Genomic DNA, 21,872 nt, shown 5'->3' with positions numbered 1-21,872 from the left:
CAACCTTGTTGGGAAGGACCATCTTCTGTGTCAACTCAGACCAAGTATTTTGTGAAACAGATAATAGTAATGAATGAAAACTGATTTTTCCATGCCAGGGACACCAAAATATTCAAAGATTAAATTTTGTCTTTCTACGTCCCTCTCAGAACTTATTTCTAAATTTAGCCACTAATCAATGGGAATAAGGCACAGCTGGAATCCCCAACTTTTTTCTTAAGCTACATCTATGCTCACCATAATTCTGCTACCCCTTTCCTGCAAATAACAGAATATTTACATATTTTTTTATTAGTGTTTCCTTTGGTCTTCCTGGAAGAAAAGACAAAGTAGAAAGGGAAAATCTGCTGACTCACCTTTCATGCTGGTTCTGCATGATCTTTCAAAAAGGTTTCCATTTATTTACGGGAATACATATTCATATCATATATAACTATATAATTGTAAGGGTCTGTTTTAGAAAACAGTAGTGTTTTTGTTTCTGAAACAGCAGGATAGTTTGGCTTCAGCCATTTTGGTCCATTATAGTTGACAGACATTAATCTACCACATAATGACTTTCAGTTGAATAATTCTAGTGGTAGTAAAATAGCAAAACAGGTCCTCATTACAGGACCTATTAAAATTGAAGCTCTTACACTTAACTCAAGAGTTGATCAGACATGGGAAACTGCAGTACAATGAAATACAATGGGGCAAAATGAAAGCAAGATGTGCGTTTGATGACGCTCTCAACCAAAGTATCAGAAAATGCAACCTATCTGTGTAAACCTGGAAATTAGGGCAAGTAAACCCAAATTCAGCAGAACTTTATGATGGACTTCTGGGTTGTGTGAGTCCATGAAGTAGGGGTCAACTGCGATGAGGTATACAAAAGGCTGTAGCTGCAGATCGGAGAACCCCAAAACCAGAACAAAAGAGATTGAATTATTCAGCAAAGCTTAAGGTCAGGCAGTGTCTGACTTTCTAAGACATTTAAATGTAATAATAACTAAAAAGTCCATTCTCCTTCTAATACAGCACTCTACCTACACATGATTCTGTAGGTTACTCTGCATATGTTTTTGTAATGTAAACAATTCTCTTTCCCTAATTCCTCCATCGGTTGATTCCGTTTCATATGCCACCTTTGCACCAAGTGAAAGTCTTCTGTACTAAATCATCATGGAGATCAATTAAATTTTACCATTTTTACTAATGAGAAGTTTCTGAAGCAAATATATAAGCCCCAATAGTTTACCTGTTCCAGCAATGCTGTTTGCTTTTCCAGAGCTACACAAATATTTTCATTAATTTGCTCTGAAGTTTTCATGCGCTTAACATTTTCTTTGTTTTCTAAAAACATCCTCTTCTTTTGATGATGGCCTTGGGGAAATGGAAAGATCAGAAAGTAAAAATATTCCTTCTAAGGAGAGAAAAAAGGAATTCTCTAATCCAGGGACTCTCTAAGGAAACAGAAAAACTAAAATGTGACCAAAGCAGATTTTTTTAGCAAATGTAATTGTCTAAAAAACTGTGATAAACTAACCTTAAAAAAAATGATTATCTTTGGTCTCATACTCTCCTTCCAGCCTTATTTAATACCTATTTAATACTGATAAAAACTGAATAACTTATATAGCACTTAGTCCTCTAGTTACTTAAGTGGTCTTACATTATTTTTATACAGTGACTTAGGCAGTCGGACATATTTTTAATAGGTGATCCTGTTATTTTTAAGTAATTTTAAATCCATTTTATTAAATGATCACTATGTAGCCTAGAAAAGAACACAAAATTTATCCTACGAAATGTTTTTTCTTACATTTTATTAATTTACAAAAAATATCCTACTTTGAATGAAAATTATTTTTGCTATTTTAATTATTTTATAACTCTAGAATTTCATTGGTTGGCTCTTTGATGTTTCTCTGCCACTCCCCACAGACACGGATGTATGTTTATCTGTAATACATACCTATAATGTATCAGCTTACACTTGGCACATGATTTACAGGTCAATTCTATAAAAGGAATGAGTCCACGAATAATTTAAAAAACTCACTCAACTAGCCTCCTTATTAACCTAATAAATAAAATTTCAAAATAAGAAGAGATGCAGATGAAATAAACCAAACAATTGCCAGAAGTCACCTTTTGATTTTTTGAACGCTCAAGTGAAAGCGATTGATTCCTTCTTTGCCAGAATTTACTTCCCTTCAGATATGGAGGATACCATTTTCCCCTCCTCACCCCAAATGGTTTAGAAACAAGATACTCTGAAATGATCACTGTCATCATTTACTTTTTCCCTGGCTATATTATTCCATGGTTTCTATATCTGAGGCTAAAAAAAAATCCCCCAAAAGGAAAGTGACAATGACTATTTTAATTTCTCCAAAAGATGCACAAGTATACACTTACTGTTATCACTATCAGTGTCAAGTGCTGACAGCTGTGTTGAGTCTCTACTTTCACAATTTGAAATGCTGGAATGACAGGTTCTACAGGATTCTTCACTTTTCAAAATGTCGGCAGCACAGTTACTGGAAATGACTGAATTCACCAACTTAGGTATTTTATCAACAGGCACAAAACGGGTATCTGAACTTAAAAAGTCACCTTGACTTTTATCACATGACTCAGAGTTGGAGTTTGATTCTAAATAGGAAACTATCTTGTTGATTCTGTGATCATCCAAGGTATTGTTTACTGTAGTTTTTGGCATTTGAACCATACCACTCAAGACACTGGATGGACAACAAATGGATTTCAGATTACAGTCTTCTTCACATTGTTCAAAACAGGATTTTGTTACATCTGTCGGACATTCAATATGGTTTTCAGAAGTGTTTTGTGCATCTTTTGCCTCTGGTGTAAAGAGTTTCCTGGAAGAATCTATTGTTTTACTTGGCTTTTGGTAAGGGCACACAACTTGTTCTTCAGTGTATTCCAATCTTGTTTCTGAATCAACAATTTCTAGTGGTTTCATTACATTCTGAGAAAATACTTTACTCTTCTCTGAGCATATTGAATTTTTGTTAGAGTCCAATAAGGAAGCACCATTTTCAGAATGTCCGTATTTGCTATTCATGACATCGATACTTGAATTCTGATTACCACTTGACACATTATTCCCAGGTGCTGTCTTCAGTGCTTCGGCATTCTTTGACTTATTCAGGACCTCTACTTGCTTCCGGCAACTCGCAGGCATTGTTTTTTTGGCTTTTAGTATCTTCCGCTTGCTTCTATCTGGACTTGGCATCTTTTATACCCTAGAATTTAAAATACCATATTTAAATGCACTTCTCTAACAGACAAAAGCTTATTTATTTGTAATATTAAAATAATGTTCAAACTATTTCTAGAGATTTAGATAATGATTTTTCTTGAAAGTTACATCCATTTTCATCTGTCACTGAAAATGTACAGTTTTAATTTTTTTCTATAAATCTAAACTATATAAATTCAAACTTTATATTGTCTCTAAGCCTCTACTTGATACTAAGCCTGTTAATTTTATCTGGACACTTTTTGTATCACTGCACTGGCATGACCGTTAAAGTCTGGTTTCAATAATCCAAGCAGGCCATACCTTACATGATCCAAAGATTAAATTACATTTCTTCGTAAAAGCAAAACTCAATGTTTCACAAAGAATTTTGCATTTTCTATACCTAGTGGCACCTTCTTAAAGCTTTCCTAATGTTCAAATTGCCAAAATAAATGGTACTGCAGGAGTAATTCCCAATAGTTAGGAGTATAAAATGAGTGCTAAAGACGCACAACATGATGCCAGTTCAAACAAGAAAGCCAAGTGAGCTTTTAATTATTTTTCATAATTTAATAAAAATCTACATAGCAGAGAAAAATATTTTAGTGTTTATCTCTATCAAGTGTGATCTAAACTGTAGGTAGGTAGATAAATGGTTTAAAGGAAATAACTCTGTGAAGTTACAAGGCAATCAAAGACATAATAAAAACGACAAAAAAAAGAAAAAAATATGTGTGTACGGGCATGATATGCCAGTTATCTAACAAACTATAGAGAGCTTATTAAACTGAAAAGACAGAATCTAGGACTTTTGAAGGCACAAATAACCCATTTCTTTTTAAGTATGCTCCATGCCCAGCAGTGTGGAGCCCAATGCAGGGCTTGAACTCATAACCCTGAGATCAAGACCTGAGCCCACGTCGAGTTGGATGTTTAACCAACTGAACCACCTGGTGCCCCATTAGCATGGTTGATTAAACTTTAACTGATAATCTGGATACATAAAACAATCAGCTTCATGTAAAGACATACTTCTTGTTGGTACTGTACAGCTATGTGCCCTATAAATACAAAAATTCTTATTTTATTTTAAAGACAATTTGTATCAAAAATGAAAAAAATGTCTGATGAATTTTTAGATGAATATGCTATCATTTTTCTAACAAAAAGAGAAGTTCTTTTGACTAGAAATCCATGAGAACTAAAACTTCTTATGTTTTTAAACATTAGTTACTTGGAATATTTTTTCCTGACTACATTCTGGCTTCCTAAGTTTCAATTCGTGGCTTCTTCACTCCCCGTATATTTCAGATGCCAGACACCGTAGACAATATTCCCATCACAGTCAGGCCAACAGGCAATAATTACCTACATTCAAAAGTGACTATGAACCACAAATATATCCTATTTAAACTCACACTAAGTATATCCCCAATCACAAAGTGCCTGAAGCTACTCTACTGCCAGGTGACACAAAGGTAAGGAGAAATCAAGATGAAGAGAGACAGTAGTCCTAAATGATTATAGTTGAAATATCTTACTTTCATAAATCTTACAAAAACTACCAATCATGTGAATACATAGCTATGGTCCTTTCTCAGGGCCTTTAGAAAAGGCCCAAACTAGTGAAAAGCCCTCAAAACTTTGGAGTAAATACGCCTCTACATTTGATGCACACACAAGACGTGTGATGTCCATTAATTATAAAGTATGGCAACATATGAAAACACTGAATATCTTTGAACCACCCACCATTCAGCCAAATACCACCAGTAACTTGCATTTATCCAAGTTTTCCCACACCATGCCTCCTCCCTTCTTACCCAGCCTAAGGTAATTTTCTGTCCTAAATTTTGAGTTTATACTTCTATTACTTTTTAGGTTAGTTTCATTATAAATGTAATACGTAAACAATATAGTTTAATTCTGCTTACTTTTGAGCAAACCATACAGTTTTCTAACACGTTTCTTCATGCACATCCCCAGACTCATCCATGAAACTGTGTATAGCGGTAATTCATACATTTTAATGGCATCATAATGATCCATTGGGTCAATATAACAAAACCTGTTAATCTAGTTCTTTATGAAGGATATTTGAGTGACTTCCAGTTTTCTTTTACTTACTAACATTATTGCTATGACTATTGTTTCAAGGTGCATGTCTATAAAATTTTTTGAGTGGATTTGTTGGGTAGCAATAAGATATAAAAATGTTCAAATTTTCAAGATAGTCAAATTATTTTCCAAAGCAGGTGTACCAATTTACATCCCTACAGGCAATGAATGAGTTAACACTATCCACATCCTCTCAAGCCTTTGATATTGCCAGACTTAATTTCTACCAATCTACTTGGATATAGATATATATCTCATGGTCTTAATTTGCATTTCCCTAATTAGTAGCATCTTCCTATGTTTATTGGCTATACATACTTCCTTATCTGCAAAATTCCTGGTTCTATCTTGCTTATTTTGTTTTTGATTGGGTTGTCTTTTCTCATGTATTTCTTAAGAGAACTTAATGTATTATGAATAATAATCCTCTGGGGACACCTGGGTGGCTTAGTTGGTTAAGCATCTGTCTTCAGCTCAGGTCATGATCCCAGGGTCCTGAGATGGAGCACCATGTCGGGCTCCCTGCTTGACGGGGAGCCTACCTCTCCCTCTCCTCTGTGCTTATGCTCTCTCTCACTAGCTCTGACTCGCTCTCAAATAAATAATAAATAAAATTAAAAAATAATAATACTTGGGGCGTCTGGATGGCTTAGTCATTAAGCATCTGCCTTTGGCTCAGGGCATGATCCCAGGGTCCTGGGATTGAGCCCCGCATCAGGCTCCTTAGCTGGGAGCCTGCTTTTTCCTCTCCTACCCCCCCTGCTTGTGTTCCCTCTCTTGCTGGCTGTCTCTCTCTGTCAGATAAATAAATAAAATCTTTAAAAACAAACAAACAAACCTCTGTCAGTCATTTGTTGTATGAGTTACATGTATCTTCTCTCATTTCTGGCTTGTCTTTGGATCTTCCTAATTTTAATACAGACAGATTTCTTTTTTTTTCTTTAATGGCTAACGTTATAATCTCTCTTGAGAAATCCTTCCGCACCCCTAGGTAATGTGTGAAATAGTGAGGCCTACTGGTGGTATAGAAGCCTTCTTCGGATCTAAGTTATTTCATGACACGGACCTGCACCACAGCTGTGCAATTATAAAAATATATAAAAGCAGACCTGAGTGAATATATAATAGGAACACTTTCTCAGAGAGAATTATTTTTCAAGTTTATAAACATAAGAAAATTGGTCCTAACAGTGTGCAGCTTGTTAGCTGATAAAACTTAAGGCACTATAGAGAGGTACTTCACTTGGAAAACCTCTGCATCGCCAGTATGCTTAGGGAAAAATAAGTAAAACTGCCAGTAAAACGCTCAGGGAAGTTAAGTACTGGTAACTGCCTAAAAGGTAAATGACAGTTTACATATTGTAGAGAGGTTTAGTGAAATTTATTATTGGGAGAATAAAAATAAAAGACTTAGTCTAATTGGGGATCCTTGCCATCACCAGAACTTCTGACTCTCTTCAACCAGCTTGAATCCTTTGCTGTCAAATAAGCAACATCTCACACATTTCTTTAGAATTATGGTACTGTCCAGCAGCACAAGGTAGGAAAGAGAAGTCATCTGTATTTTCTCAAGTTTTAAAGATCTGTCTTTCGTAATTTAAGTCCTTAATCCTTTTAGATTTGATTTTAGAATATGTCGAGAGGAAGGGATCTGATTACATTTTGCCCTCAGGTGTATAATTAATTGTTGGACAGTATCTTGTTAACTTTGAACTTTAAAAATGTTACCTTTCATTTATCTGATGATGTAACTCCTACTGAACATACTGCTGTCCAACCCATCAATTTGCTTTAGATGTCTCTTGTAAAACTTACTGAAAATATTTTAGCCTAATGAATCTTTTAATAGAATTTAATCCATTTACATTTATTATGCCACTAAAGCTTTAACTTATACTTGCTGTTTTGCCTTCTGATTTCCACAGCTTTTTGTTGTTATATTTTACTTTCTACTGTTTGTTATCTCTGTATCATTCTCAAACATGAAAATGTCCTTTTTATGAGGTCTATATACGCTTCACAATTCCATGGATTCTAGTATTTTTAAAAAGTTTTCTAAAAGCCTTTCAGCCAATGTTTCAGTAACTATTGAAGTAAAGAGTAAAACAATATCATTTAAATATACCTTATCTTAAAGTATTCAAGGGGCACCTAGCTAGTTCAGTTGGAAAAGCACATGACTCAATCTCTGGGTCATGAGTTGGAGCCCCACATCGGGTGTAGAGATTACTTAAATAAACAAAACTTAAAAGTATTTGAACTTTACATCCCAGATTTTACCTTACTTTGATGTTATATATACATTCACGAAAAATTCTGGATATTTACATTCTGCTTCAGAGCCAAAATTGGTTATTATTAACAAATCTGCCATAAACATTCATGTGTAAGTTTCTGTGCTGACGTGTTTTCATTTCTCTTGGTTATATGCCTATATGGAACTGCTGAGTCATACTGTAACTCCATATTTAACCTTCTGAGGAACAGACTGTTTTCAAAAGCATGTGGACCAATTTACATTCACAACAGGAGTATATGAGAGATTTTGTTTTAATATGTCTTCATCAACACTCGTTATTATCTCTTTTCCAGTAAAGTCATCTTGGTAAGAATGATGTGGTACCTCATTGTCATTCTGATTTGCATTTCCCTGATGGTTAATGCTGCTGCTTATTGGCCACTTGTTTATCTTATTTATTCAGATCATTTGCCCACTTTAAATTTGGGTTATTTGCCTTTTTTTAATTGACTTATAAGAATTCTTTATATATTCTAGATTCAGTCCCTTTTCACATGATTTGCAAACTTTTTCTCACATTCTGTAGGTCTTTTCAGTTTCTTGATATGCTTGGAAAAATTAAAGTTTTTAATTTTTTAAAGAGATTTATTTATCTTAGAGGGGGCTGCAGAGGAAGAGAGAGTCTTAAGAAGACTCTAGGCTGAGTGTGGAGCCCGGCATGGGGCTCTATCACGACCTAAGGCAAAACCAGGAGTCGGAGGCTTAACCGACTCTGCCACCCAGGTGCCCCAAGTTTTTAATTTTTATAAAGTCCAATTTAGTTTTGTATTTGTAGCTCGAGCTTTTGGAGTCACATCTAAGAAATCACTATTTAATCCAAGGTCATGAAGATTTACACCTGTTTCAAAGTTGTATAGCTTTACTTCTTTGATCCATTTTAATTATATATAGTGTGAAGGGGATCCATTTATTCTTTTATGTGTGGATAGTTGTTCTAGTACCATTTGAACAGGCCATTCTTTCCTCCAGTGAATTGTTATGGCACTCTTGTCAAGACCAATTAATTTAAATCTTAAGGTTTATTTCAGGATTCCCAGTTTCATCCCACTGATATATAGGTCTCAATTACTGTAGCTTTCTGTTAAGTTTTTAATTTAGGATATGAGGCCACAACTTTTTGAGGATTGTTTGGGCTATTCTGAGTTTCTTGAATATGTTATGAATTTCAGGATCAGATTAACAATTTCTGCAAAGAAGCCTACTGGACTTTGATAGCGATCATGTTGAATATAGATAGATCAATTTAGGGAGTATGGCTACCTCAATTTTATCAAGTCCTCTGATCCATGAACATGGAAGTCTTTCCATTTACTTATTTAATTTCTTACAAAGGTATACTGTAGTTTTTAGAGTTTTGCATTTCTTTTTGATACTGTTGTAAATGAAACAATTTCATTTTTGGATTATTCATTGCAAGCACATGGAAATACAAGAGAATACTGTATATTGATCTTGCCTGTAACACTGTTGACCTTGTTTTTATCTCTAGTTTTTTTTGGGGGGGGGGTTCCTTAGGATTTTCTACAAGCAAGATCCTGTCATATGTCAGTTTTATTTCTTCTTTCCCAGTCTTGATGCCTTCTATTTCATTTTCTTGTCTATCCTGACTTGAAACTCCAGTACAATAACAGAAGTGGCAAAAGTTGACATCCTCTTCTTGTTCTAACTTAGTGGAAAAACCTTCAGTCTTTAACCATTCTATATGGTGTTAGCTGTGGATTTTTCACAGATGCCCTTTATCAGGATAAGGAATTTCCCAACTATCTCACTTTGTTGAATGTTTTTATCATAGAGGAGCACTGCATTTTGTTAGAAAATATTTTAGCATCTATTAACAATTGTATGGCTTTGCTTTCTATTCTATTGATATGGTAGATAAATATATTTTTGGATGTGAAACCAACCTTGCATTCCTGGGATAAATACCACCTGGTTGTGGTGTATAATCCTTTCTCTGGGTTGCTGGATTGATTTTTTTAGTATTTTACTGAGGATTCTTGCATCTATATTCATAAGAGATATTGTTCTGTAGTTTTCTTGTGAGGTCTTTGTCTGATTTTGTTATCAGGAGAATACTGGCCTCTGGGCCTCACAGAATGATTAGGGAAGTGTTCCTTCCTTTTCTATTTCTTAAAAAAATGTGCAAAAAATTGGTATTTTTATACATTTTGTAGAATTCAACAATAAAGCCATCTAATACTGGCCTTTTCTGTGTTCTAATTCAGTCCCTGTACTTGTTATAGGCCTGTTCAAATTTTTTATTTCTTCTTGAGTCAGTTTTGTTCATTTGGGTCTCTTTAGGAATCTGTCTATTTCAACCATTTAATTGATTGGTATAGAAGTGAATTGTTCTATTGTATTGTCATCGGTTTTTTAACTTCTGGAAGGTCAGTACTAATGCCTACTCTTTCATTCCTGATTTCAGTTACTTAAGTATCTTTCATATTCAGTCTAGGTAAAGGTTTGTGAATCTTTTTGGTCTTTTTGAAAAAACTTCTAGTTTCCTTGATTTTCTCTATTTTTCTTTCTTAATTTTATTACTTTCTGCAGTAATCTTTATTATTTCCTTCATTCTTCTGACTTTAGTTTGCTCTTCTTTTTGTATTAAGATTAAAAGTCAGATAATTCACTTGAGATCTTCTTTTTTATTTTGCACTACCCCCCCCCTTTTAAAAAGTAGGCTCCACACCCAGGAGAGAGACCAATGCAGGCCTTGAACTCATGACCCTGAGATCAATACCAAGATTGAGTTGGACACTCAACCGACTGAGCCACACAGGTGCCCCGAGAACTTCTTTTTTAATATAGGCGTCCATCACTACAAATTTCCTTTTTTTTTAAAAAAAATTTATTTGATAGAGCAAGTATGCATGGGGGAGAGGGAGAAAGAGCATCTCAAGCAGATTCCCTGCTGAATGCGGAGCCCGATGCGGGGCCCCGATCTCACGATCCTGAGATCAAGACCTGAGCTGAAATCAAGAGTCGGATGTTCAACCGACTGAGCCACCCTGGCTCCTCGACTACAAATTTCATTCTAAGAATTGCTTTAATTTCACTTCAAAGTTTTGGAATGTTATGTCATTTTCACTCATTTCAAAGTATTTTCTAATTTCCCTTGAGCTGTTTAATTTGCACACAGTTGGGAATTTCTCAAATTTCTTCTTGGCACTGAATCCTAATTTCATTCCACTGTAATCAGAGAATGTACTTCATTGATTCCAATCCTTTTAAGATTGATGAGATTTGTTTTATGGCTCAGTATGTCTATACTGGAAAATGTTCTATGTACATGAGAATAACGTATATTCTGCTGTTATTTTGACTGGTCGCAAGTTGTCTCCTAGGTCTACTTGGTTCGTAGTGTTATTCTTAAGTCCTATTGACCTCCTGCCTAGTTTTCTATCCAGTATGAAAGTGCTGTATTGAAATCGCCAACCATTATTATTGAATTGTCTATGTCTCCCTTCAATTCTTGTCAATATTTGCTTTGTGTATTTTGGTGTTGTTATTAGGTGCATATAATACATACATACACATATATGTATATACATAATTGTTATAACTTCCTGAGGGACTAATCCTTTTATTATAAAGCATCCCTCTTCACTTTTAGTAAAATTTTTGTTCTAAAATCTGTTTTGTCTGAAATCAGTATAACCACTCTTTCTTATGGTTGCTCTTTGTACAACAGATCTTTTTCTATTCTTTCACTTTCAACATATTTGTATCTTTCAAACTAAGGTGTATCTCCTGTAGAAAGCATATACTTGAGTACTGTTTTTCCTCCAATCTGAAAATCTCTGTACAACTAGATTAAGCCATTCATATTTGAAATTATTGATAGCTCAATTTATGTCTACATTTTACTTTATATCTCTCACATCTTTTGCTCCTCTATTCCTTTCTTTAATGCTGTAGGTATCAGTTTAAAATGTTTTTTAAGTGGCATTTAAAAATTTCACATTTATGGGGCACCCGGATGGCTCAGTTGGTTGAGCATCTGCCGTGGGCTCTGGTCATGATCCTGGGGTCCTGGGATCAAGCACCGCATCGAGATTCCTGCTCAGTGCAGAGTCTGCTTCTTCCTTTCCCTCTGACCCTCACTACTCATATTCTCGCCTGCTCTCTCAAATGAATAAAACATTAAAATTTCACATTTCTACCTATTACAGAGAAATATAGGCAGTGTTTTAATTGAGCACATCAATTAATTCATTAGATTCACTTGTTTGAATCTTCTATGTAGGTAATGTCATGATTTTTTCTTGCTAATCCTTACTTTTTTCTTTTCTTGTTTTACTACATTTAGAACCTTCGGTATGATGTGAATAGGTACGCTGTTAGTGCACATGCTTCTCTCACTATCAAACTTGGATAAGGTGTGGTATTTCATTATATCACCACTAAATATGATTTTTGTAATAATTTTTGGAGATACACTTTATTGGATTAGTAATTACCCTTCTATTCCTAGTTTTTACCATGATTGTGTTTTCAAGTTAATCAAATGTCTTTTCATATCTATTTAGAGGATCACATAATCTCAGTTTTTCAATTAATTTGCATCACATTGATATTTTAAAATATTTAATCTTGCTTATTCCTAGATATTCTCCCATGTTCTGGATTTAATTTGCTAACACTTTGTTTAGGAATCTTGTATCAATTTTATGAGAGAGAAGAGTCTGTAATTTTCCTTTATTGTGTTTTGACACCAGTGTTATGTATGGTGGCCTCATAAAACTGGAAAGTCTTTTCGATTGTCTTTAGAGTTTGTGCTTACAAATGGTATTACTTCTTCCTTAAATGTTAGAAATAATTTACCATAATGCCATCAGGGCTTGGCGTTAACTTTGTGATAACGCTTTTCAGTTATAATTGAATTTTTAAAAATAGACACAGGACCATTCATATTTTCTATATCTGTTATTTTTAGTTGTTTTCTCTTTCAACAGAATTTCACATTTATAAATTTCTTCATTATACTGTCTAATTATATTTGTAACATTTCCAAGATCTGTAGTACTTTTGTTTTCTTTTTAAAAAATGGATGGAAGTGGTGGCAGCTCAGGCCAGGCTCAGCCTCCAGCTGTCTTACCACCTACACCAGCTTCTTAGCGCATCTGGGCAGATGTCAGGGCAGTGAATGAAGTCAAAGTATATTGGCACCCACTGGAAGTTGGTTTTGCAGCAAGCCTGGCCCCAGCGGTCCAGCAGGCTGAAGTCGCTCTGGCTCATGGCCGCCTCGCACAGGGACTCTATCAGCTGTTGTTGCCACACTGCTCCTTCTTTGCCCTTGTAGCCGGTCAGGCTTCACTGAGCCTGGTGTAGTGCTCTTTTTATTCTTGATATTAGTGATGGTTCTTTTTTCTTCATCATTCTTACTAGAAATTCATTTAATCAATATTTTCAAAGCACTGACTTTTGGCTTTCATGGCTTTCTATTGTACGTGGTGTTCATCATTTCCTGTTGGCATTTTAATTCCATTTTCTTCAGGCTTGATTTGTTGTTCTTTTTCCAGCTTGAGATGAAAACTCAGATCTTTAACTTTCGGTTCCCTTCCCTTTTTAACTTTGCATTTAAAGCTATAAAATTTTCCTCTAGTTCTGCTTTACTTGAATTCCACACATTTTGATAAACCCTACCTCAATTCTAATATTTGGTTCAAAGTATTTTCCAATCTCCATTAGAATTCCTTCTATGATCTATAGATTATTTAAAACATTGATTAATTTCCAGGCAATTACAGATTCCGTTTATATCTTCACTGAAAGTTAGCTTAATTGCACTGTAATCAGAGAATATCCTCCAAAATGATTTCCATCTTTTATTTGTTGAGGCTAGCTTCATGGTCAATTTTTCAAAAAGCTCCACATATACTTGAGCAGAACATGTCTTCCAACACTGTTGGGTGCGGTGTTATATGTAAATGCCAACTAGTTCAGATTTAGTTGTGCTATTCACAGTCTTCCAGCTATTAAAAACACTGAGAGTGGGTTTGTCTATTTCTTTTGATTTAATCATTGTCCTTTTTTCTTTATATAGTTTGATGCTTTGAGTAGACACTGATTTGAGCCTATTTTCTCTATTCCTGGTGATGGACTGGTTTTCTTCATTATCAAATTTCTCATAATGCTTCTTGCTGAGACAGTACCTTAATACATGTAAACACTAAATAAATGGCAATTCTTGTTATATTTTGTTAAAATCCACTGAACCACGTCTTTAACTTCCCTTTACTAAAAAGTGAAACTTAAACCAATCTGAGCTAGGTTATATAACTTGTTCCAGAAAACACAGTTTGGAAAGCATTTAACCCCAGGATCTTAAGACACAAAGAAATCTTGAATCACAAGAACAAATCAGATAAGGAATTATGAAGAGACAGGGTATCTTCAGGGGGTATATAACGGTCAACAAAATGACAAACTTGACCAACTTGTCTCATAATGAGCATGAACTAATCCTTATGCTTCTAAGTGTGGTCCATGGACCAGCTGCATCAGCTACCTTCTAAGTGCTAATACAATTTTGCTTTTACTTTAAAAATTCTTATCAGTGTAATACCATAAAATGAAACAGTATAAAGTGCTCATAATGCAATGAAATAGTTGCTTGTCAGCACTCCTTAATGCCCAGTGGCAGTCAATTTTAACTAATTTAACAACTTGTTTTTTTACATCTCTGTATTTTTAAGTAATACATTCACACTAGTTATTTGTTATAAATTCTAACCATTATCAAATTCCTATACTTACAGATGAGATTTAGCTCTTTTCTACACCCTATACCTTTTTATCACATTTGTAGCTAAATCAATACTTAAGTTATAGGCAAGTATTTTCTACATAATCAGACTATCATGATTGCATTATCTTTCCTACATTGTTTTTCCTGAAGCTATTGAGTTTTATCTCCTGATTTCCTATAAACCTATCTTTCACTGTTTTCAAATTCATCAGAACTGTCATATATCAATATTTTCCCTTTTTCCCCATTCCTTCAAGGTCATATTTAAAGATCACCTCTTCAAAAAAGCCTTCCCCCAAGAGAACGACTTCCTTATCTGATTATCCCATTACGAACATATACTTTTATTTACTTTTATATCTTCAGGAAGAGGACTTTCATACAGATTTATAAAATGCTGCTTAAATGTATACACAACTTACAAAAATTAACTTCTGGAAAGCCAGCCAGGGTCATTCTTTCCTTAAAGTACCAAAACAGGCCTCAGCAACTTTTGACACAACAATCTCATAAGCTATTTCATATCAGCAGCACTATCCACAGTAGTGTCATGGAGGCACATTAATGGTACCGCATTTAGTAGATACATTTAGCGCATCTACGGAATTAATGGTTAAATTTAGTAAGATCTATTAACATCCCTTATATCCCAAGAAATTTTATCAGGAGTTCAAAAATTCAAACTACATCTGATTATCTCCCCTTCCCAGAGAGTCAATTATTTCTCTCCAAATATTGCCTGACTACAATCTTTCTGTCCTACTGAGATTGGTAAAGCTGAAGAGTGATAAGAAGTTAGGTACCCGAGTCTATAGTAATGCATTTTAAAAGTATATGTCAAGGTTTATCAGTTAAGCATCTGACTTTGGCTCAGGTTATGATCTCAGGGTCAGGGATTGAGTGCTAGGTGGGGAGTCTGCTTGTCCCTCTCCCTCTCCCCCTCCCTCTGCTGCAGCTCTGATAAATAAAATCTTTTAAAAAAATGACTCGGAGAACACAGTACTTAAATGATGCAAAAATATGAGACAAAATAAGATATAATCCTTTTTTATATTTAATATAATGTCACTCAACTTAATGAGAACACTCTTGCGCATTTAAAGTTATAAAGCTTATTTTTATTTGTAACTACCCAATATATTACTTAAAATTTGATTACATGAAATGAAATACATCTGTAAACACCCACTAAGAGAGAATTACAGGACATGCACAAAGATGTGAGGGTCACACAGTATTTTCACACCCGAATTCAAGATATTAAGTAGCAAGGAAATACAGTGGACTGAAAGCTGAGGAGGTGTACAAGAGTCAATAAAATAGAGCAGAAAATTCAAGATTTACCTAGACAGACCAGTTCATAAAAGACGTAAATCATTTCCAGTACGACACTGTCCGTGCATTTCTGTTGACGCAGAAGTCAGTCTTAAGATGTGGTCTGTACAAATCTGCAGATAAGACTGACAGTTAAGTAGATTTGATTAGGGTCAGACTCAACGTCTCTTGAAAACCGAACTGAAGGATAAACTACGAAGGATACTTCACAAGAGCTGAACCCGATGCAATTAAACCTTGATTCAGAGGCTTCAGTTTTGCATTTTCAATAGCGCTCCTGTGACATGTTATCTTTGTCTTGACTGTTCTTCACCGTGTTTCGCGAATACCTATGTCGCGGATCGATTCCTGGCTACAAATAAAAACACAGGACAAAATCTTCATGGAAAGAGTATGAAATCCCAGGCTAGCATAGCCCAAGTTCGTTTAAAGTGGACAGTAGTGGACGTAATTTCGTAAATTCGCCCAACTTTTTCCTTCTAAGGGACTACTGAGCATATTTCTTCTAGATCTTGACCACACATAAGTGTTTAGGGCAGTGAAAGCTAGCTCGTCCTGGAGCCCACAACAGATGCCGGCTGCTCACCACGTCAGGAGCTTCCTCTTCAAGCACCTAATCAGGCAAAGCTGGAAGAAGTCAAGTTTTCCAAGTACGGTCGGGCTGGAGTCAGAGAGACAAAAGCAAACTAAATGCTCCCTCTCTCTACTGCACACATCCTCCAACTTTGCCAAAACGGGATGGAAAGCCGGTCAGGTGGGAGCCGGAAGGAGAAAACGGTCTCTGATGTGTAGAGATGCACATATTTTCAGGCTCCTGTGCGAGCGGACGAGCCATCCCCGGGACGACTCTGCTACAGCATCCCCAGCGCCGATCAGCTCAACAGGTGTCCGGCACACGTTTGCGCGCCAGCCTCCCAGACCTGGGCCGCGGGATCTCAGGGGACCCCTCTGTCCCCGGGACCACCGCGCCACGACATTTCTCGACGACAGCCTCTCAGCCCCCTGGGGAACCTCGGCGCAGTCGCGCCGGTCCCCCGCTTCTTCAGCCAGCCAGCGCCGCCCGGGAGCCGCGCTGCCCCAGCGCAGCTAAAAGTAGTCCGGCCGGGCCCCGATCCCATACTTACTCGGAAGGACAAAACCCTAGGCTGCCGCCGTGTCCCTCCGCAGCCGCGATTCCCCACGCGGAGCGCACGCCGCCGCCGCTCCCCGCACCGCCCCCTCGGGAAGCGCCGCGAACGCGTGCTCTCGCCCGTCGCGGGTGTCTTCCCGGCCGGAGCCCCGGGACCAGTCTGCGGGCGCCTCTCGGTCAGCCCCGCCGCCGCGACCGCCCTGCTCGCGCGGCATCCCCGGGCTTCGGCGCCGGCCCTCACAGACGCGCGCGGCGCCACGCAACCGCCAACTCGGCCAACCGCCGCTCGCGCGGGGCTTTCGCCCGGCCCCAACGTACCTCCGGCGGCGCCGCGCCGGCCGCTTCTCTCAACAGAAGCTCAACGAACAGCAACCGCCGCGCACAATAACGCTCCCGCGAGGACCTGTGGAGGTAAGTCTGCCCGCGCCCGCCCGCGCCGGACTCCCGGCCAATGGCAGCGCGAACGTGTGGCGACCCAGCCAATCAGGGGCGCCCTGGTGGAGGGGGCCGGGCGGGGGAGGGGAAAAGCGGCCGGGGAGTGGAAGTCGGTTGCGGGGTGCGGGGTGCGGGGAGCTCGCCCGCTGCGGCGCTACTGCTTTGTAGTCCGCCCCCGCCGCCACTTGGCGGCGCGGGGTCGGGCCGTTGCTTCGAGTGACACGCGCGACGCGGTGGAAAGTTTTCCGAAAGTCGTGACTAGGGAAACTTTGTTTACAAAAACCGATTTGAATGTTCAGAATATTGCCTTTAAAATCTCATTTACTTAGTTTACGGAGTTTTGGGACAACTGTTTAAATTTTGCGACCCGGGCGAGTGGGCCCGGCCCAGTTATGTTTTCTTGTTTCCTAAATTGTCCTGGCAACCTGCCAGTCTAGGCTGCGTCAGATTTCATGAGACCAATAATGACCCACCTTGTGACTGCTGTGTGTACTGTCAGTTCTGAGTGCCCTCTCTGTGCTCAAGGCCGGGAACGAACTTAACCGTCAATTGTGCGATAAAGCCCTTCTCGTCGCTGAGGGGACAACTGCTGGTCTTGTAATAGCTACTGGCTACGAGAAAAATGAGATGAGGCCAGACATTCCAGAAGGCTGGGTCATGAACGCAATAACGTACCCAGTGGGTTTAAAATTTGGTCCAGGGATTTTGGGAGGTCCGCAAAGTCAGTAGTATTTTTATAATAGATGTTATTTGCCTTTTTCATTCTGTTGGTCTCAGGTGCGGTCGGTGGAATTTTCCAGAAACTTCTGGAAAAGTGTTATGTGATATTGCAACATGTCCAACGCAGAAACAGATATGAGAATCCAACTGTCTGAAGTCAAACGCTAAGGAAATGGGCAAAAATGTAAAACAGTGCCAATCTGTGCACAAGTTTTTTTGTTTCGGAAAATAATTTTTACATGGTTGAAGGATGTACATAGGGTTGCTGAGAGAAAGGGAGGGTGTGGGAGGCAAGTGAATTGGAGTCAGATAAGGAATTTGGACTTAATTCAGTCAACAGTGAGTAGTAGACTTTAGAAATGTCATGTCCATTTAGGGTAATAGTGTATCTTGTATGCTTTTTTTTTTTTTTTTTAAAGTAAGCTCTATGCCCAGCGTGGGACTTGAACTCACGACCCTGAGATCAAGAATTGCATGCTCTGCGGGCTGAGTACACTGAGGTTCTGACTTATCAAACTATGACAAAACAATTGAGTGTTGTTTTAAGCCGCTTAGTTTGTAGTAATTGGTTATGGAAAAAATAGAAAATACTAGCATTCTTTCTCATACCCCTCTCAGCAATCCCAGAGGCAGGGCTGGAATCCTGGGAGCTGCATTTCCCAGATGCCCTATGGCCAGTGTTCTGGATGCATTGACATTTCGCCAAGTAGGATGCACTTCCTGAGATTTGGAAAGTAGAAGAAAGACATAAATTATTCTGTGTATTTTGCTTGGGCTTTGGCTCTCGTCCCTGCCAGTCCCTGCTTCAGTGATATAAGGCAGCTGTGACAGTCAACAGTGTTTTTTCTGAACTTCTCTGACAGCAGCAGCAACTTCCCTACTTTTTGGACCACTGAAGCAGTGGCACAAATGAAAACCATTGTGACAGTAGCTCGTCCAGCCCTTCCAAAGGCTTTTTTCCCCCACCAAAGGCTTTTAACCACCTAATTTTCTGTACTGAATAACGTTATGTGCCCAGCTGTTTGGTCAAATACTACTCTAGATGTTGCTGTGAATATATTTTTAGGTATAATGACAGCTACGAATCAGTTGACTTTAGGTAAAGTCAATGTGTAAAGATGAAATTTGTGTTAACATACAGGGGGAGGGAAGGAGCTTTATAAGAGCAAGGTTTCTGTATACTATTGAAGTTAAAGTGATATTAATACAAAATAGATTGTAATAGGTATAAGAGTCTAATTGTAATCCTCCGGGGTAACCAGTAAGAAAATAACTTTTAACATTTTCAGAGAAAAGGAAATGAGAAAGGAATAAAAATGGTACACCATAAAAAAATCATGTAAACGTAGAAGGGAATAGAGATATTGAAGAACAACAAGAAAAAAAAAGAGAAAAAATAGCAAATTGAAAAGAGAAAAAAATAGCAAATTGAGAGCAATAAGATTTTCCCTAACAGTAACTACTTTAAATGTAAACGGATTAAAGTCTCTTAAAAGTGGAGGTAGATTGGGGTGACTGGGTGGCTTAGTCGGTTGAGTGTCTGACTCTTGGTTTCAACTCAGGTCGTGATCTCAGGGTTATGGGATCAAACCCTGAGTTGGGCTCTGTGCTCAGCAGGGAGTCTGCTTGGGACTATCTCCCTCTTCCTCTCCCTTGGCCCCTCCCCACCACTCTCTAAATAAATAAATAAAATCTTAAAAAAATAAAATAAAATCTTTAAAAAAAAAGCAGAGCTAGTTTGACAGAATAGATTAAAAAACAACAACCATGATCCCCCTATATGCTGCCTAAGAGACCAAAGTGAGATCTAAAGACACAAGTAGATTGAAAATAGAAAGATAAAATAGATATTCCAGGCGAACAACAACTAAAAGAGAAGTGGGGTGGCTAAAATAATATCAGACAAAATAGATTTGTAGTCAAAAACTGTTGCAAGAGACAGAGAAGGACATTATATATTGATAAAAGGGTCAATCCATCCAGAAGATAGAATAGCCATAAACATATTCACACCTCACAACAGGCTAAAAAATATATGAAGCAAACATGGGCAGTACAGAAGGGAGAAAGAGACAATTCTGCAACAATCATTGGAGACTTTAATACGTCACTTTCAACAATGGATAGAATAACTGGAAGAAGGTCAGTAAGGAAGTACAGGGCTTGAGCAACAGTATAAACCAACCAGACCTAATTCAGACCTATGAAGGATATCCCACACCAAAACAGCAAAATAAACATTCTCAATGCACGCGGAACAGTTCTCCAGAACAGACCAGATGTTAGGCCACAATACAAGGCTCAAAAACATTTAAGAAGATTGAAATCACAAAAGTATCTCCTCTGGCCACAGTGAAATAAAGCTAGAAATCAGTAACGGAAGGAAAACCAGGAAAATGCACATGTATGTGGAACTTAACCAACATGTTCTTAAACAACCAATGGGCCAAAGAAGAAACCAGAAAGGAAATCAGAAAATACTTTGAGATGAGTAAAGATGAAAACACAATATACCAAAACTTATGGGATGCAGCAAAAACAGGGCTCTGGGGAAACTCTAGAGATCTAAATGTCCACATGAAAAGAAGAAAGATCTCAAATAAATAACCAAACTTTACACCTTAAGGAACCAGAGAAAGTTCCTAAACTAAAACCAAAAGCCAGCAGAAGGAAGGAAATAATAACAATTGGAGCAGAGATTGATGAAATAGAGAATGGAAAATACAATCAATACAAGGGTATTAGGACTATAGAAGTGTCCTACTCTTATGCTTTCCTACTGACTTCACAGACAACAAAGCAGACGTATTTCAAGTCTGATCTTGATAAAGGATGATCCATTTAGTAGCTAAAATGAAACTAGCTTAGATATGTTTAGGATGCATTCGGCCCGCCGATTCTGAAATTATTCCATTCCTGTCAGAGTTCTCGTTTTTTGGAGATTCAGCACACATGGGTATCAGAGTTGGGGAGAGTGACGGGATTAAAAGGTGCCCACAGATACTGTTACAGAATGTAAGGTGTCTTTGATGACAGAGCTTATGGAAACATCCATAGGGTGATTATTATGCAAACAGGCAAAGATACCAAGTGTTGGCTCCCTGGACTTGCTCTGTGGTTGTATGGCTATTGATGATAAGGCCCCACTAGAATGAGGATTCTGCTAGGCTTTTCTTTTCCCCTCCCGGATCTGAGAGAGTCTTCATACCTTTATGGCCCTTCCTAGAAGGAAAACTTATATTATGCGTCTGCCTGTTTACCATTTGCTTCTGCTGTCTCTGATCTCCAGTGTGTTTGATGAGAAATCTGTACAGCAAACCCAACACATTTATGTTATTTTGTGCTTGTCAGTTGGTAACTAGCACAAACCAAATCAGCACATTCCTGACCATTTACTTAATGGAATCAAAGGTTAATCTTCAAGGTGCTTATATCAGAAGTAGGCTTCAGAACTGAAATCCATTTCTGCATAGATGATTACAAGGGTTGTACTGAAGTGAGACTGTTTTGATATTTGTTTCTATTGTATGAGTTCAAGTTTGATTCACATATTTTTTTTTTTTACTTTTTAAATCAGCTTTATGGGTATAAAAATAACATAAGATAAAATACATACATTTTAAGTTACAATGAGTTCTGAGAAATGTACCCACCAGCACAGTCAGGAATACTCCCCTCTCCAAAATTCCCTTGTGCCCTTTGCAGTCACACCCAAACTCTGATCCCCAGTCCCAAGAAACCCCTGATTTGCTTTCAATAAAAATATATTAGTTGCTCCTATTCTAGAACTTAATATAAATGGAATTACACAGTATATACTCCTGTATATCTC

General features: G+C 37.6%; 1 protein-coding gene across 1 annotated transcript in view; it reads right to left on the bottom strand.

Moving 5' to 3' along the window:
• ATF7IP2 (activating transcription factor 7 interacting protein 2) overlaps positions 1 to 17,271 on the bottom strand; it is a 54,270-nt gene extending 36,999 nt beyond the window's left edge. The window contains exons 1-3 of the mRNA XM_044391566.3: positions 17,204 to 17,271; positions 2,404 to 3,254; positions 1,241 to 1,365 (exon numbers count right to left, since the gene is read on the bottom strand). Coding sequence (XP_044247501.1) covers positions 1,241 to 1,365; positions 2,404 to 3,244 — 966 coding nt within the window. The 5' untranslated portion in view covers positions 3,245 to 3,254; positions 17,204 to 17,271. The remainder of the gene's footprint in view (positions 1 to 1,240; positions 1,366 to 2,403; positions 3,255 to 17,203) is intronic.
• Between the last annotated feature and the right edge of the window lie 4,601 nt (positions 17,272 to 21,872).

This window comes from Ursus arctos, unplaced genomic scaffold, assembly GCF_023065955.2.
Source record: "Ursus arctos isolate Adak ecotype North America unplaced genomic scaffold, UrsArc2.0 scaffold_2, whole genome shotgun sequence".
Taxonomy (NCBI): Eukaryota; Metazoa; Chordata; class Mammalia; order Carnivora; family Ursidae; genus Ursus; species Ursus arctos.
The sequence above is the reverse complement of the archived record's forward strand: the minus strand, read 5'-3'. Positions and strand labels throughout refer to the sequence as shown.